The sequence below is a fragment of the Alligator mississippiensis genome, chromosome 3 (assembly GCF_030867095.1).
Source record: "Alligator mississippiensis isolate rAllMis1 chromosome 3, rAllMis1, whole genome shotgun sequence".
NCBI lineage: Eukaryota > Metazoa > Chordata > Crocodylia > Alligatoridae > Alligator > Alligator mississippiensis.
In genome coordinates this window covers 64,067,804-64,081,644 of record NC_081826.1, presented here as the reverse complement: position 1 = coordinate 64,081,644, position 13,841 = coordinate 64,067,804, and the positions used below count along the sequence as shown (strand labels likewise).

Sequence of the window (13,841 nt, the reverse complement as noted above, 5' to 3'; positions counted from 1 at the left end):
CAGATTCAGGAATATAATACTAGATCATTCACATCTAGTTAATACTTATAAGTCTTTCTATATACATATGCTAAAAGCCTTTTTTTTTTTTTTAATTAATATCTAGATTCCAGAAATGAATGACACTACAGAAGTTATTGAAAGGAGTAATTTCTACAGTATGCCTGTCACCATGGCCCTACTGATAATGGCTGCTACCAACTTCACACCTGAGAGTTCTATAAAGATGCATGTAGTTTACCAAGACCAATCTAGTGTTTACATTTCACAGAGAACAGCGTCATATTATATATATACACATATACACACACACACACACACACACGTGACCAAATTTTATGCATTTCTATATACAGTCCTTATGTCAGTCAGTCTCAAAAAACATAAATTGTACTGTTAGACTTGACTAACTGGAAAGGAACAGCAATATATTGAGTCCAAAAATATGCAATTTACATAAGTAAATGAGGGATTTTTTTAAAACAAAAATCTAATACAGATAGATGGTTTTCAATTACCCATACCATCTCAGTTCATGTTCAAGTGAACTATGATCACAGACATTTTTAACAAAGTGAAACAGTTTGAAATTAGACAGCTTTATCTGCAAGAGTAAGAGAGCAAGTTTGTTTTTTTTTAAACTAAGTTTAGTAGCCATAAGATTTAAAAAAAAAAAAAAGATTTAAGGCTTTATTCTTTGGCATCCCTTCTAGGCAGCTGAAAGCTATATAAAAAATGAAAAGGCTTTTGAAAAGGACTGAAATTATTTGAAAAAAAATCAAAAACAGCTTAATTGCACTAAATTTAATAAACCCCAACTGGAACAAGAAATTCATGTCACCTCCTTCAGCGAAGGTGCATCACTATGCACTAGTGATTCTCAGTCAGGACACAGCACAAACACCACAGAATGTCAGGTGTACACATCTGATTCACAACGTAGATCCAGAGTTTTCAAACAGGAATCCTCAGCGTTAAAAACTCTCTGACCTCTTCTGGTCTTTTTCGAGTTCTTTGCAACGGAAGAACTTGATCTGTTACCTTGCTATAATCAAACATTGACTGAAAACTAAGAGCTGACATTGTCTGAGGGTCAAGAAAGGTCGTGTGTGCACTCTCTCATATTATACATTCAAATACATTTTAACATACAACGTGTTTAAAAGAAGTCCACTTTTGGAGATGAAGAGAGAGTGAAAATTCAGTTATTACCACATTTGCCCAAATACAAGATGTGTGGGTGAGAGCGCACACAAGCACGCACAAGACTGTGTAAACCCAAGTTCACTTCAGTGAAAATTAATACCATATTTACCCAAATCTAAGACATACATGTTTGTCCAGTGAATGGGCCACAGGTAAAAGGAGAGGGGATGGAGAAGGTCCACATGAGACCAACAGAGATGACAGATGATGTGGGACATGTGCATACACGTGCGCATGCATGGTACATGACAGCGCAAGCTTTTGCAAGCCCAAGTTCACTTCAGTGAAACTTAATACCGTATTTATTTATTATATAACACCAGTCAAACTTAATGCCATATTTATCCACATCCAAGATGCAGGTGAAGGAGCAGGAGCTGGCTTTTGTTCACTTCATCAGATGCTGCCCGCCTCAATTTTAGGAGGCTGCACATGCTTTACTCTATCCGTGGTTCACACTGCATGGCCTGCAGCCTTGAAAGGACCTGAAAGCACCCCACCCGCGGCACCCGGGTGGACAGCCAGGGGCCTTCACACAGAGCATCATCGACCTCCAGGTTATCCAGCCAGAGTGAACCGCTGCCTCCCGCCAGGGACGGACTTGGAAGAGGAAGGAGCAGAAGGGCATGGAAGAAAGGCTGCGGGCAGGGCAGGGCCGGGCGGCGACCCCGGGGCGCACCACGCTGCCCACGGGGCAGACGGCAGGACACCAGGCGCCACCTCCGTGCAGGGGGTGCCCCACGGGCGGTGACAGGTGACGGGGGCGGGGCAGCGGCCACTCACCTGCGCGGTCTCTTAGCCATCCTTGAGGCGCACCATAGGGAGCCGGCGGGCGGGGGCCGCGGGGAGGCCGCGCCACCGGCAGCAGCACCTGTGGCGGGGTCGGCTGCCGCTGCCGCTCCCGCCCTCCTGGCGGCTGCGGGGCCGCTCCTAGCCCCGGCCCGGCCCGGCCCCCGTCGCCCGGGACATGGCTCGCCCGGCCCCCGCAGGTACCGCGCCGTGCCCGGCTCCCGCCGCCTCCTCGGCCTCGCCGCGCCGCCGCCCGCTGGGCTGGTCCGCGCCGCCGAATCTCGCGCCCAGCCTCGCTCCCGAGCTGCCGTTTGAATCTGCGCACGCGGACTGCACGCCCATTGGCTGCCGGCTCCGCACGCGATAGGGGCGGGGCGAGGCGCGCGCTCAGGCGGGGCGGGGCCAGCAGCGGACGGGCTGGCGCCAGAGTGGCCGCGCGGGCAGGCGCGTGGGGGCGGGGCGTGACATGACGGGGAGCGAGATTTCGCGCTGACAGGGCTGGGCTGGAAAAGAGCGGCGGCCGCGGCTGGTGCCACTGAGCATGCGCAGAGCCCAGTGCGTGGCCCACTGCGCTTGGTTTCCACCCACCTTCCCGCCTCGTGGGGCTGAGGCGGTTACTGGTGAGGTCCCGTCGCTGTAAAATGTGCCCGGCACAAAACCATGCGTCCGGCACAAAACCATGTCTCCTCCGAGCCGGAATCGAACCAGCGACCTAAGGATCCCTGTGGGTCTAGGCTGTACCTCTACAGTCCTCCGCTCTACCAGCTGAGCTATCGAAGGGACAGGCCTGCTAGATTGCCTGGCCCTTCTTTGTGCATCTGCTGCTGGGCTGGGGCTGCCTGCCACCCACTCTGGGCAAGGGGGGGGGGGGGGGGAGCAGGCAAGCAGCCACAGGTGTGTGTGACTATTGCTCCGATGGCAAAGGGAGCTGCCCGGTCTAGTCCTCACACAGCTGCCACGAGTGACAGGGCAATTCAATAAAGGCCCGTGATCAGAACCTGGGGATGGTGCAGTGCAGGGACAGGCTCCCACTTCTCTGGAGCTCACCTGCATTTTTGTCTTGAAGTTGGTTCCTTCTCCTGGCTTTTCATTCAAAGCTAATCTTGACACAATTCAAGGTTTTTAGCAATGAATTAAACCAGTGCTGAATTTAGGCTTAAACTACAGTTTAGGGCTTCACAACAGGAGGGGCTTCTAAATAAGAGTAAAAAACCCTGACTCAATATCAAGTTTTATAATAATCTTTTAGATTATTATAATTTAGATAAAGGAGATATGAGAAAATGACTGTCTAAATATAGACATTCTTGTTCTAATATGAAAAAATATACATTGGTTTATTTTTATCATATTGGGCCTCTTAAACTGGACATAGTTTAGGGCTTTAGCATGACATAATCTGGCACTGAATTACACGTGCAAAAAAGAATGTCAACAAAAACAGTATATTTACTAATAAAAATGTAAAATAATATTATGCATCAAGTATATTGTCCTGAACAGGAAGATGAGATTAGGCTGGGATTATGGGGCAAAATCCTTTCCAGTCACCCCAAACCACAAATCCCCGCAACTAGGAGAAGCCTGGGCAGGCCCCTGCCTGATCCAAAGGTCGGTTTTTGCTTGCCATAGATCTCAGTGGAAACAGGCCACATTCCTCCCTCCTGTACTTGCAACCCAGAGTGGGCACTACCAAGTAAAAGACTAGCTAGCAAAACAGAATTGAACTGATATTTTCTGTGGTCTAAAATGAGAAATGAAACAGTGTTGATTATAATAGATGCATTCCAGATGAATTACTACCTCTGTAGTGAGTCCCCTACTCACCTTTTTTCCCCCTTCCCTTCCCTGCTTTACCCAATTTCTAACTATTTCCATTCTCACTGACATCCTACCATACTTTTTTTAGCTTCTTTCATTCCTTGGACTATCAGAACAGGAGAGACTCCTTATGCCTGAAGAAGGGCAATTACACCCGAAAGCTTGCCAAGAATTTTTTTCCAACTACTCCATTGTTCTAATAAAATCTATCACATCTATTCAAAGAGCCTTGCCTGCCTTTGTCTAATCCAGTGGTTTTCAACCTGTGGTCTGCAGATCCCTGGGGGTCTAGAGACTATGTCTAAGGGCTCCATGAAAGATGACTATGATGAATCAAAAGTATGTGAATACCCAGACTTACAATTCAAAGGGGTCCATACCTCCATTCAAATTTTTTTAGGGATCTGCAAAAGAATAAAGGTTGAAAACCACTAGTCTAATCACACCTGTCAGGCTTTTTTAATCATGTTAAACTGCTGGCACCTACCATAAACACTTTACACGTTAGGAAAACCTTTAGCTCACAGGATACTAGAAGGCTGAAGTGGAATTTGTGCACTTACGTCCGAAGCTGCGAGAAGCCCCACACAGCTGCCATCTAACCCTGAAGGCCTACGAACTCCATAGACACTGCAGTTTGTTATCTTAAAGTCTCCTGGCACCTGCAAGTTCTTCCTAAGCACCTCAGTTTTGCAAGGGCTGAGCAGCTAAGCACCCAGCTCAACCTGATCAAGATCTGACTAGGCATTCTTTGGTCTAAATGCCCCAAGGCTCAGTCCTGCAGGTATTCTCAAAGCACACCTGACACACTTGAGTGAATCCATCACTTCACAGGACACATTAGCTGCCACCATTTCCTTTCACACATATCTAAAAGAGGTGTTAATAGTGCCCCCCCACCACCACCACCTTGTATGCTATAACCTACTGATCTGATCAGTTAAGTAGGCTGAGGGAAAATGCAATTAATTTCTTCTCTACCTGAGGAAGATCCATAACACATCTCTCCCTGGAAAGTGCTCCAACTAAAAACTGAAGGCAATTCTAGGGTAGGAAGACTTTTCACTCCTTTTCTTGAAGCTGTGCCCCACTGTGCAGAAAAGAATTCAAGATTAAGTAAGAAAGAGAAGAGGAAGCATGACATTGTGAGCCTTGTAGTTATGGCACCAGAGACAATCCGAGCAGGGTGTGGGGCCTGGCCCCCAAATGCAAGGAAGCCGGCAGCAGATTTGGCAGGGGCGGGGGGTGGCAAGCTGCCAAACATGAAGCCAGCAGTAGCACGGAATCACCTTGACCACTCCACCCGGCTTCATAGGGCCCTCCAAAGTGCGGGGCTTGGAGCATTTGCTCCGATTCACCCCCTCTAGGGATGGTTCCGTATGGCACTTAGCTGGAAAGGGAGAGTCCTGAATTATGGTGCCTACTCCCAAAACTATTTTGTATTTGTCACTACACCAGTCATTAGATAAATGGTTCTGGGCATGGGGGTAGCTGCAAGGTGAGGGCCCTGGTCTACTGTCACATTCCTCAGTAATGCCCTCTCTTTTTAATCCATTGAATTTTGAAGCTACACCACTCCGCAGAAAATAGTTCAACAGGAGGTGGGGGTGTGCCAGCATTCAGAATACTTGGCAGCCTGATGTTCTGCTCTCTCCTGAACAGCAAGTTCATTTTGAACAGAAATCTCTCACTCCTTGGGTGACTCTAACCACTGTCACTGAATAAAAACAGAAAGGACACCATCTCCCTCTTCTGGCCACTTTGTAAAACAGTAAGCTCTGCTCAGCTCCTTGAAAAAGAAAATAGCAGAGGATTCTAGGTTGTGGATCTCTGGCGGATGATGACTCCTCACACCCTGAGTGAAGCATTTAAAGAGGCTTTAAGACTCTTTCCTGGACTTCGTAGTTCCTTTAGACAGATGGGAATAAAGGAAAAGGCAGGATCCCAGGAAAGTAAAACAAGACATTCATGAACGGAGACCGCCCACAGGCAGTGGCAGTGGTGTCAGAGGTGTGACAGTGGCGAGTGGGGAGCTCCTGCAGGCAGCTACGCCAGTGTTGGTGGCAAAGAGCGGGTAGCAAGCGCCAACCAGCGATCGGTGACCACCCGCAGATAGTGCCAGCAGCATTGGTGGCACTCAATGGCAATCAGCGACCACCCGCAGACACCGCCGGCAGTGTTGGGGGGGGCAGTGAGAGGCCACTGCCTGCAGGCACCGCCAGCAGTCAGTCTCAGCGGGTGCATCACCAATCTCAGGGAGTGCAGGTGCACTCATGTGCACCCCCTACACCAGGGCGGGCAATTATTTTGGGCAGAGGACCGCTTACTGAGTTTTGGCAAGCCATCGAGGGCTGCATGATAGGCAGCCAGGGGCTGATAAATATTAATTTTCTGAATTTTTTCGGGGCCCCACAGGCCAGATAGATGGCCTGGCGGGCCGCATCCAGCCCCTGGGCTGCATTTTGTGCACCCCTGCCCTACACGTTGCCAAGGAAGGCATTGCCCAAAAGTGTAGGCTCAGATCCTGCAAAAATAAATGCGCAGGCAGGGTGCATTTAAAGAATCATAATCCTACTGTGTGTATAGAACTAAGTATGTGCATAGCTCTTCTCAGTTTCTCTGTACTGGGACCTCAGGTTTTGTTTGTTCTATTTGTTTTTGGTGGTCAATACAACATAACTCCTTGACAGGCAAGCACTGAATGTTGTATTGACCACCTCAGACCTGCAAAGGTCAGGTTAGTTTAAACTGTGTAGATTGAACTGAGAAGCAAGTGAACAGACATTCACTTCTGATTCCAAAAATGCAGCCACATGCCTGCAGTGGCTCAGGCTAGAAGTCAAGGAGCACTAGTGCATGCCTCCTAGCCACTGCCAAAGGAAAGGGAGGAGAGAAGACCTGCAAGGCCTTCCCTGTCTCCCTACTTGAGCAGAGGGGCTATGGCCAGGCCCCAGCCTGGGGCCAGCATGCTGAGGCCAGGGGAAAGGGGGCTTTAAACCCCCATCCCTGCCTCACATGGGATCCCAGCCCTTGTGAGGAGGGGACCCCACCCCAGCCTGAGGAGGAGGGAGCAGTCCCTGCCAGGGTTTTGCTCCCCCACAAGCAGAGTGGGGGCATGGCTATGACCTGGCCAGGGACTCACAGGCTGAGGTGGAGATACCCTCCCTGGTTGCATGGACTGCAGCGCGGGTCTGCCTCAGCGGGGAGGAGGGCAGCCCCTGCCAGCCCCTGCTCCAGCAGAGAGTGGGCGCATGGCTACACCCATGCTGGAGGTTTGCAGGCTGAGGCAGGGAGGGAGGGGATTTAAACCTCCTCCCTGGCTCTGGATCCCAGCCAGGGTCTGCCTGGGGGGGGCAGCCCTTCTTTGGTTTTTCCCCAGCTTCCTGCTCAAGCAGCAGGGTGGGGAAGGGGAGCTGGCCAGAAACCAGTCAGGCCAGCACACTGAGGTGGAGTAGGGGGAGAGGGGTTTAACCCCACCCTCCCCTACCCACAAGGGACCCCAGCTAGGGTCTGCCTGGCAGGAGTGAAGCAGACCCTGCCTGGCTTTTCCCCTGCTCCCCACCCAAGCATGGGGTGGGGGGCATGGCCAGACACTGACCAGGCTGGCAGGCTGAAGCAGAGGGAGGAGAGAGGGGTTTAAACCTGGCTGTCTGGCCATGCCCCTCACCCTCTGCTCGAGCAGGGAGTAGGGGAAAAGTCTGAGGGGCTGCTCTGTCCCTGCCAGGCAGAACCCGGCTAGGGTTTAGAGCAGTGGTCACCAACCAGTCAATCTCAATTGACTGGTCGATTGTGGAGCCTCTGACAGTGGATCTCAGTCTGTCAGAGTCTCCATGATCAGGAGCTGCAGGACACGTAGCTGGGCTGGGCTGGGCTGGGTGAGTGGGGTCAGAGCCCAGACAGCTTGTCCAGGAGGTGGGGGAGCAGGGCGGGGCAGGAAGATCCTAGGGTGCCCTTCACTTACAAAAAGTGATCTTCACCATACAAAGGTTGGATACCACTGGATTAGAACCAGGTTTCCTACCCCCACCCCCATCTCAGTCAGCCGGAGCAGTGATAGTGCTCCAGCTAGGAAGCAGAGGAGTGGGGACAACCCTGCTCTGCTGAAGCAGATAGCACAGCCCAGGGCTTCAAAGGATCCTAGGATGCTGGGGGACTGTGAGTTAACTTGAGCCAGGAGCCCCAAATCCACATTTTTCCATGATTAAAATGAAACACCATTATACATATATTTACACACTAGCAAATTGCCCATCAAGAATGACAGGAGGGGTGCGTGAGGACAGAGCACTGTCACCCACCACTCCGTGCCACTGCCTCCCAGGAGCAGGGGAGGAAGTTTGCCCCACCATCCCCTCTGTCCCCCTCTGCCAGCACTGCTGGCCTCACCCCGCTCGGGTCCTGCTCCTCAGAGGCGGCAGAACACGGCCATGAAGACAAGGACAGAGCAGGGGAGCGAGGCTAGCAGCGCTGGCCTCGCCCCCCTGCTCTGTCCCCTCCGTCATGGCAGCACTCAGCACTCTGATATGTTGTTTCACTAACCAATCAGAGTGCTCCAAGATCATTACAGACAGACAGACAGATGGACTAAGCCCTTTATTATATAAGAATTATTGATGTTTCATTTAAATCACAGAAAAATGTGGATTTGGTTTTACTTTTTTTGTAACCAAAAATTAGGCATTTTTTTTTTAAATCAGAGAAAACACGATCCTTGTACATGAGACGCTGCCAGTGCTTTAATTAGAGTGGCTCCCGAGAGCCATTTTAATTAAAGCACCCTCCGCCTCCACCCCTATCTCAGAGCACTTGTAAAGACACCCTCTGTGTCAAACCCTGCTCCTGCTGATGCCAACAGCAGGACTTCAATTTAAATGTGAAAGCTTATGTCCCATTCTGAGTAGAAAGCTCTGGGAAAGTACTATCATTACATTTCAAGTTAAATTGCTTAGAATGTGACAGTGAACAAAAATGTAGTGTATTTGTTTTAATATTCCTAAAATACTATGAAAAAATCTTGAAGCAAGAAGCAATTTGTTTAAACATAAGTTATTTTTCAGAATCTTCCAATTTCAGTTTTTTATTAGTAATTCAGGAAAATACATATAGTTTAACTAGAAAAGGTTCTTTGGTCTAATAAAAGATTTCAGATTTATCCAACTCAAATAGTTGGAAAAACTCTTCTTTGGAAGCCTTTGGGTACAAATACCCTTGGTCAGGCTGAGGAAGTATCTGCAGTTGGTGTGTGCTCTTCCTAAATGGAATGAATAGTAAAGAAGTCAGAGGCTGGTATGCATGCAAGAAAGCCAGTCAGTGTTTTTTTTATTTAAAGGAGGAAATGCATACACCAGGGGTTCTCAAAGGTCATGTTGTGGCACACTAGTGTGCCATGGCAGCAGCGGAAATGTGCCATGAAAAATGGGCTGGGTGAGACCATGGCTGGGCTTGTCCCACACATAGGGACCAGACCTTGGCTGCACCAGCCCTGCAGAGAGGGATGCGGCCCCAGACCAGAGCTACACATAGCAGTCAGGCCTTGGCTGGGCCAGCGTTCCACGCAGGCTCAGACCCACAGAATGGATTTGATTCACGGACCAATGAATGAAGTGCCACCAATTTTAATCCCAAATAAAAGCATGCTCTGGGTATGAAAAGTTTGGGAAACACTAGTGTACGCACATATACAACTTAAACTAGGGAATTTTAAAGCAAATATAGTTATGTGAATTTTTGCCTAAACTATTATAGTTTGCTAAGCAATCAGATAACAGCTTGTGTTCACAAATGAAAGGAAGGTAAACATTTTATATACTGGGGTATTTTTTCTTTCAGTATTGATGGATAGATTTGCAGCCAGACAAATAAGAAATCTTAGCTTACAGTGCCCCCTGCACATTAAAATAAGAATTTCAAACTGTGGTGGTTGTGGGATCTACACCTGAAGCCCATAGATAAAACCATAAGGTTGGTAGAATAGTAAACATGAATTAGTTTAATTGTTTTCTCACAGTAGTCCACAATTTATTATCTGTCTCTCACACAATAATGTTTTCATATGCTTTCTTTGCCTTACTATGATGTCTGTTCAGTGCCAAACCATATAACCAGTAGTTTCACTTACCAACGACAACACAGCAAGTACCCCCACATCAAAGCCATGACCAAATCTTTGAACTACAAAGAGAGTTTTCAAGAAGTTCATGGAACAAAATATGCCTGTTGGACAGCATTTATGTCTTTGTGTCTGTTGTATGCAGCAGCAAAATGTCAGAGCTTTAACATTACATTATTAATAAGTCAGCAGATAAATTTCAAAGGGCCTGAAATAAAGATGTGAGGTGGCCTAGAGCAATTTTTAATGACTAAAGCTGGCATCTTTTTAAATTTCTTTGTGCAGATTTGTTCACATATTTGTGTGTATACAGTACTAAACATACTGTGAAAGTGATAACTGTTGGTCTGGAACAAAGTCTATGGCATATATATTCAAACTTGAATCATACCACAGTATGCAGTATATATAATTCTTCTTTGTGTACATGATAGTATAAATCCCACTACTCACATGCATGTGCCTCATGCACGAAAGAGTGCCTCCTAGTTCTAGGATTTTAGGACTTGATGAATAAAAGTTCCCTGTTCACTTTGTACCCCACCCTCCCAATGATTTTGTAGACCTCTGTCATATGCCTCTCCCTCAGCCTTCTCCTTTCTTAACTGAAGGGTCCTACCTTTTTAATCTCTCCTGGTATAGCAACTGCTCCATATCACCGATCACTGTGGTTACTCTTCTCTGTATCTTTTCCAGTTCTACCACATCCTTGTTGAGATGCACAGACCAGAACTGTACACAGCATTCCAGATGTGGGTGCACCATGGATTTGTGTAATGGTGTGACAACGTTCTCAGTTTTGTTTTCGGTTCCTTTCTTGATGATGCCCAACATTTTATTGGCTTTTTTGGTCCTGATGCACATTGAGCTGACGTTTTTAGAGGACAGTCTACAATGACTCCAAGGTTTATTTCCTGAGTTGTAACTGCTAGTTCAGAACCCAGCATTGTGTTCAGCATAGTTCAGAACCCAGCAAGCAGATTCTGTAAATGTTATTTGTGTAGTGATAACAAGTAGAAGTATCTGTAACTGTAAAAGTAATGAATCCCTATGTTTACACTCATTTCTTACCTTGACTTTTAATTAGTTGTTCACCTTAAGAGACTATGGGACAGATCCAGCCTGTGGAGCCAAGTTATCCTGTCCATGTGTCCCACCCATTCCCCCCCCCCCCCTCCACACACACACACATCTGAAAATTTGGCAACAGGGGAGCAATAACAACTAATTGTCACTTCTCTGCTGTCAAACATCCAGAACTGGGCAGGGGGGAGGCTCATGAACCAGATAGCATGGTGCTGCATGCTAAATTGAGCGTGTAGGGCAGAGCAGGGCCATATGGAGCCAATCAGGGCAATGTGGGGTTGTGCAGAGCTGCGTGGGCCAATTGAGGCCAAGAAGGGCAGAGCAGGGTGGCACAAGGCCAAACAGGACAGCACAGAGCAGTATGGGGCTAAAAGGATGGGCTCAGATCACACAGGGCCCAGTCCAGCCCACAGACTGGCCCCATGCCATTTATCCAACTGGTAGGGCCAAAATTGAGTACCACGCATTAAAAGGGATATAAAGTTAGTATTTTAAGGGTAAAGAATTAGCAGTCCTTATTAATTCATATAGTATATTAGACTTAAATGATATGCCCAACTTCCCCACCAGGTTAGTATGGAAAATGATCCCTTGTGGTACTGTTAACCAGTCACAAAAATCATTTCGTGTTTTCAGTTTTATTAAAGGGATTTCTAAAAGTACACCAAAAATGACTAAAGAATCAACATAGATCACTGTAGCAGAAACCTTCCAATTTTGTATACAGTAGAAAGTGTATAGCATGGAAACAAAATTATCACATATAACTGTTAGAAAGCTTTGAAGGAGAGGATAACAACTGCCACAACCTTCCCCCTTGGAGGCAGTATTTTCATCTTCTGTGTTGCCCATCAGCAATATTCCACCCTCCTTCCCATAAACACACACCTCTGAGACGAAGTCCAGCCCAGCATATCAGTCACTTCTAACAATACAGTCAACTTGGCATCTGTGTTTGATCTTGGCTGCTGTGCTGTCATAAATCTTGGAGACATCGCTGCTCCCATTTTACAAACAGCAGCATTAGTGAGACACAGTTAAGACGAAAATCCCTATTATGGCCATATCCGCACAGACATGGATGTTTGGTTCCCCAGGCACACCTTGGGCCACCATTAGTTGTCCCTGGGGAACGCCTGTGCCACATGTCCTCTGACACATTGCAGGTTAACCTAGGTGGGGTGAGGCGCTGGGCTGGCCCCTGGGGCTGCAGCAGTGGCGATCCTGCAACTTGGAGCTTGGCTGGCAGCTAGAGCATGGCTCCAGTTGGCCAGGCTCCAGTTTTGAGTGGCATGTGCTGCCAGTGGCATACTGAGGTTCTCTGGTACCTGGGGGCCAATGCTTACATTTGTGTCACCCCCCTCTAATAAAAGATATCACCACAGGCAGAAGAAGAAAAAAATTGGGGGGGGCAAGTGTGTGCATGCATGCACCCCCCCCCCCACAGGAAAGTCTGAGGGGGGGAAGGGAAAAGTCCAAGGGGGGGAGTGGCATTGACCCACACTACACTGTGCCGCCCTGGCCCGGCCGTATCCTGGGCCTGACCATGCCAGCCCCAGATGCCACACCGGCCATGGCAGCCTCCCAGCTCTGGCCACACCAGCCCTGGCCCCAGCAGCCTCCTGGCCACACTGGCTTTGGCTGCGCCAGCCTTGGCTGTCTCCCGGTGTTATACAAATAGACTTTTTGCCTATTGCTTTTAATCTTGCATATTTTCTTGAGTCTTGCATTGCCTTAAGAAACTCCATTTTGTATTGCTCTGTAGCTTGACAAGTGCTCGACCTTTGTATGCTGTATGTGTGAGAGAATGGGTGAGAATATGTCTGTGGAAAAGGAAAATATCAGCTGGTGACTGGCTGAAGAATGCAAACAGATAAAAAAATTAACAAGGAGAATGTGCCCCACAACAGCAAGAGAACAACGGCAATAGACCTTCAAGAAAGAACATGGTGATAACCCAGCAAAAGCCCAAAGGACTGGGTGAATTGACGTGGCTATAAAAGATGGGGTGAGACATATCAATTTTGGGTCTTGTTCTGCATGTTATCGTGAAGCATCAGTTTGTCTGATGAGATGGACTGGCAAAAGCCTGGCTCCTACTCGTGATCAACTTGGCTGGCCACCAACTTGATTTGAGCCCTGATAAGACTGGTAATGTATACCAGTGCAAAACAGAAATTGGGGTATGAATGTTGGGGGGGGGGTGTAAACACTTAATCAGTAAACACAGCATCTTGCCTTAGCCTCCCTCATAAGGTCTTGCTCATGATTTAAGCAACTGGCAATTTAACACCAGCCCTGGCCACCGCACCTGCCCCAGGTGCCTCCCGGCCACACCGGCCCCAGCTCTGGCCCCAGCTGCCTCCCCGCACCAGCCAGGGGAGCGCAGAGCCAGGGACAGGAGCAGGGCCAGCCTCCGCTGCACTGCTGGGCTGGAAAGGATGGAGTTTCCAGGACCGCCGCACCCACCCTTCCCCACCATGTCATCCCCAGGAAGAGCCTGGCAGCTCCTGCAGAGGCACAGCACTGGGCAGCCAAGGGGCAGCAGGGGAGCACACGGCCCCGCAATCTTTACAAGGGCAAGGGCAGGCCACAGCTGCAATCTGGGCTCAGCCTCTGCTCCATGTCTCCATGCCTCGTTGCTGCTGCTTCAAAACCAGTGGGCACTGCCATGTACATCCCGTCACTGGATGGGCCAGGCAGCAAGGCACATGGCAGCACCTGCCACTTTCAAAGTGGTGGCAGCAAGGCACGGAGACACGGAGCAGAAGCTGAGCCCAGGTCGCAGCTGTGGCCTACCTTTGCCCATGCAAAGATTGCAGGGCCACAT

At 48.6% G+C, this 13,841-nt stretch overlaps 1 protein-coding gene and 1 non-coding gene across 5 annotated transcripts in view; both read right to left on the bottom strand.

Moving 5' to 3' along the window:
* MYBL1 (MYB proto-oncogene like 1) overlaps positions 1–2,286 on the bottom strand; it is a 39,274-nt gene extending 36,988 nt beyond the window's left edge. For 3 of the 4 annotated variants that reach the window (XM_019498701.2, XM_006261999.4, XM_014606808.3), the window contains exon 1: positions 1,990–2,285. In XM_019498701.2, the coding sequence (XP_019354246.1) occupies positions 1,990–2,009 (20 nt within the window). In that variant the 5' untranslated portion in view covers positions 2,010–2,285. Of the gene's footprint in view, positions 1–1,989 lie in introns of all 4 variants that reach the window. The other variant, XM_059724031.1, reaches the window with a different exon arrangement.
* A 393-nt stretch (positions 2,287–2,679) lies between these two features.
* TRNAY-GUA (transfer RNA tyrosine (anticodon GUA)) lies at positions 2,680–2,775 on the bottom strand. The gene is made up of 2 exons: positions 2,739–2,775; positions 2,680–2,715 (listed from the first exon to the last, which is right to left on the bottom strand). It is a non-coding gene; the product is annotated as a tRNA-Tyr (tRNA).
* Between the last annotated feature and the right edge of the window lie 11,066 nt (positions 2,776–13,841).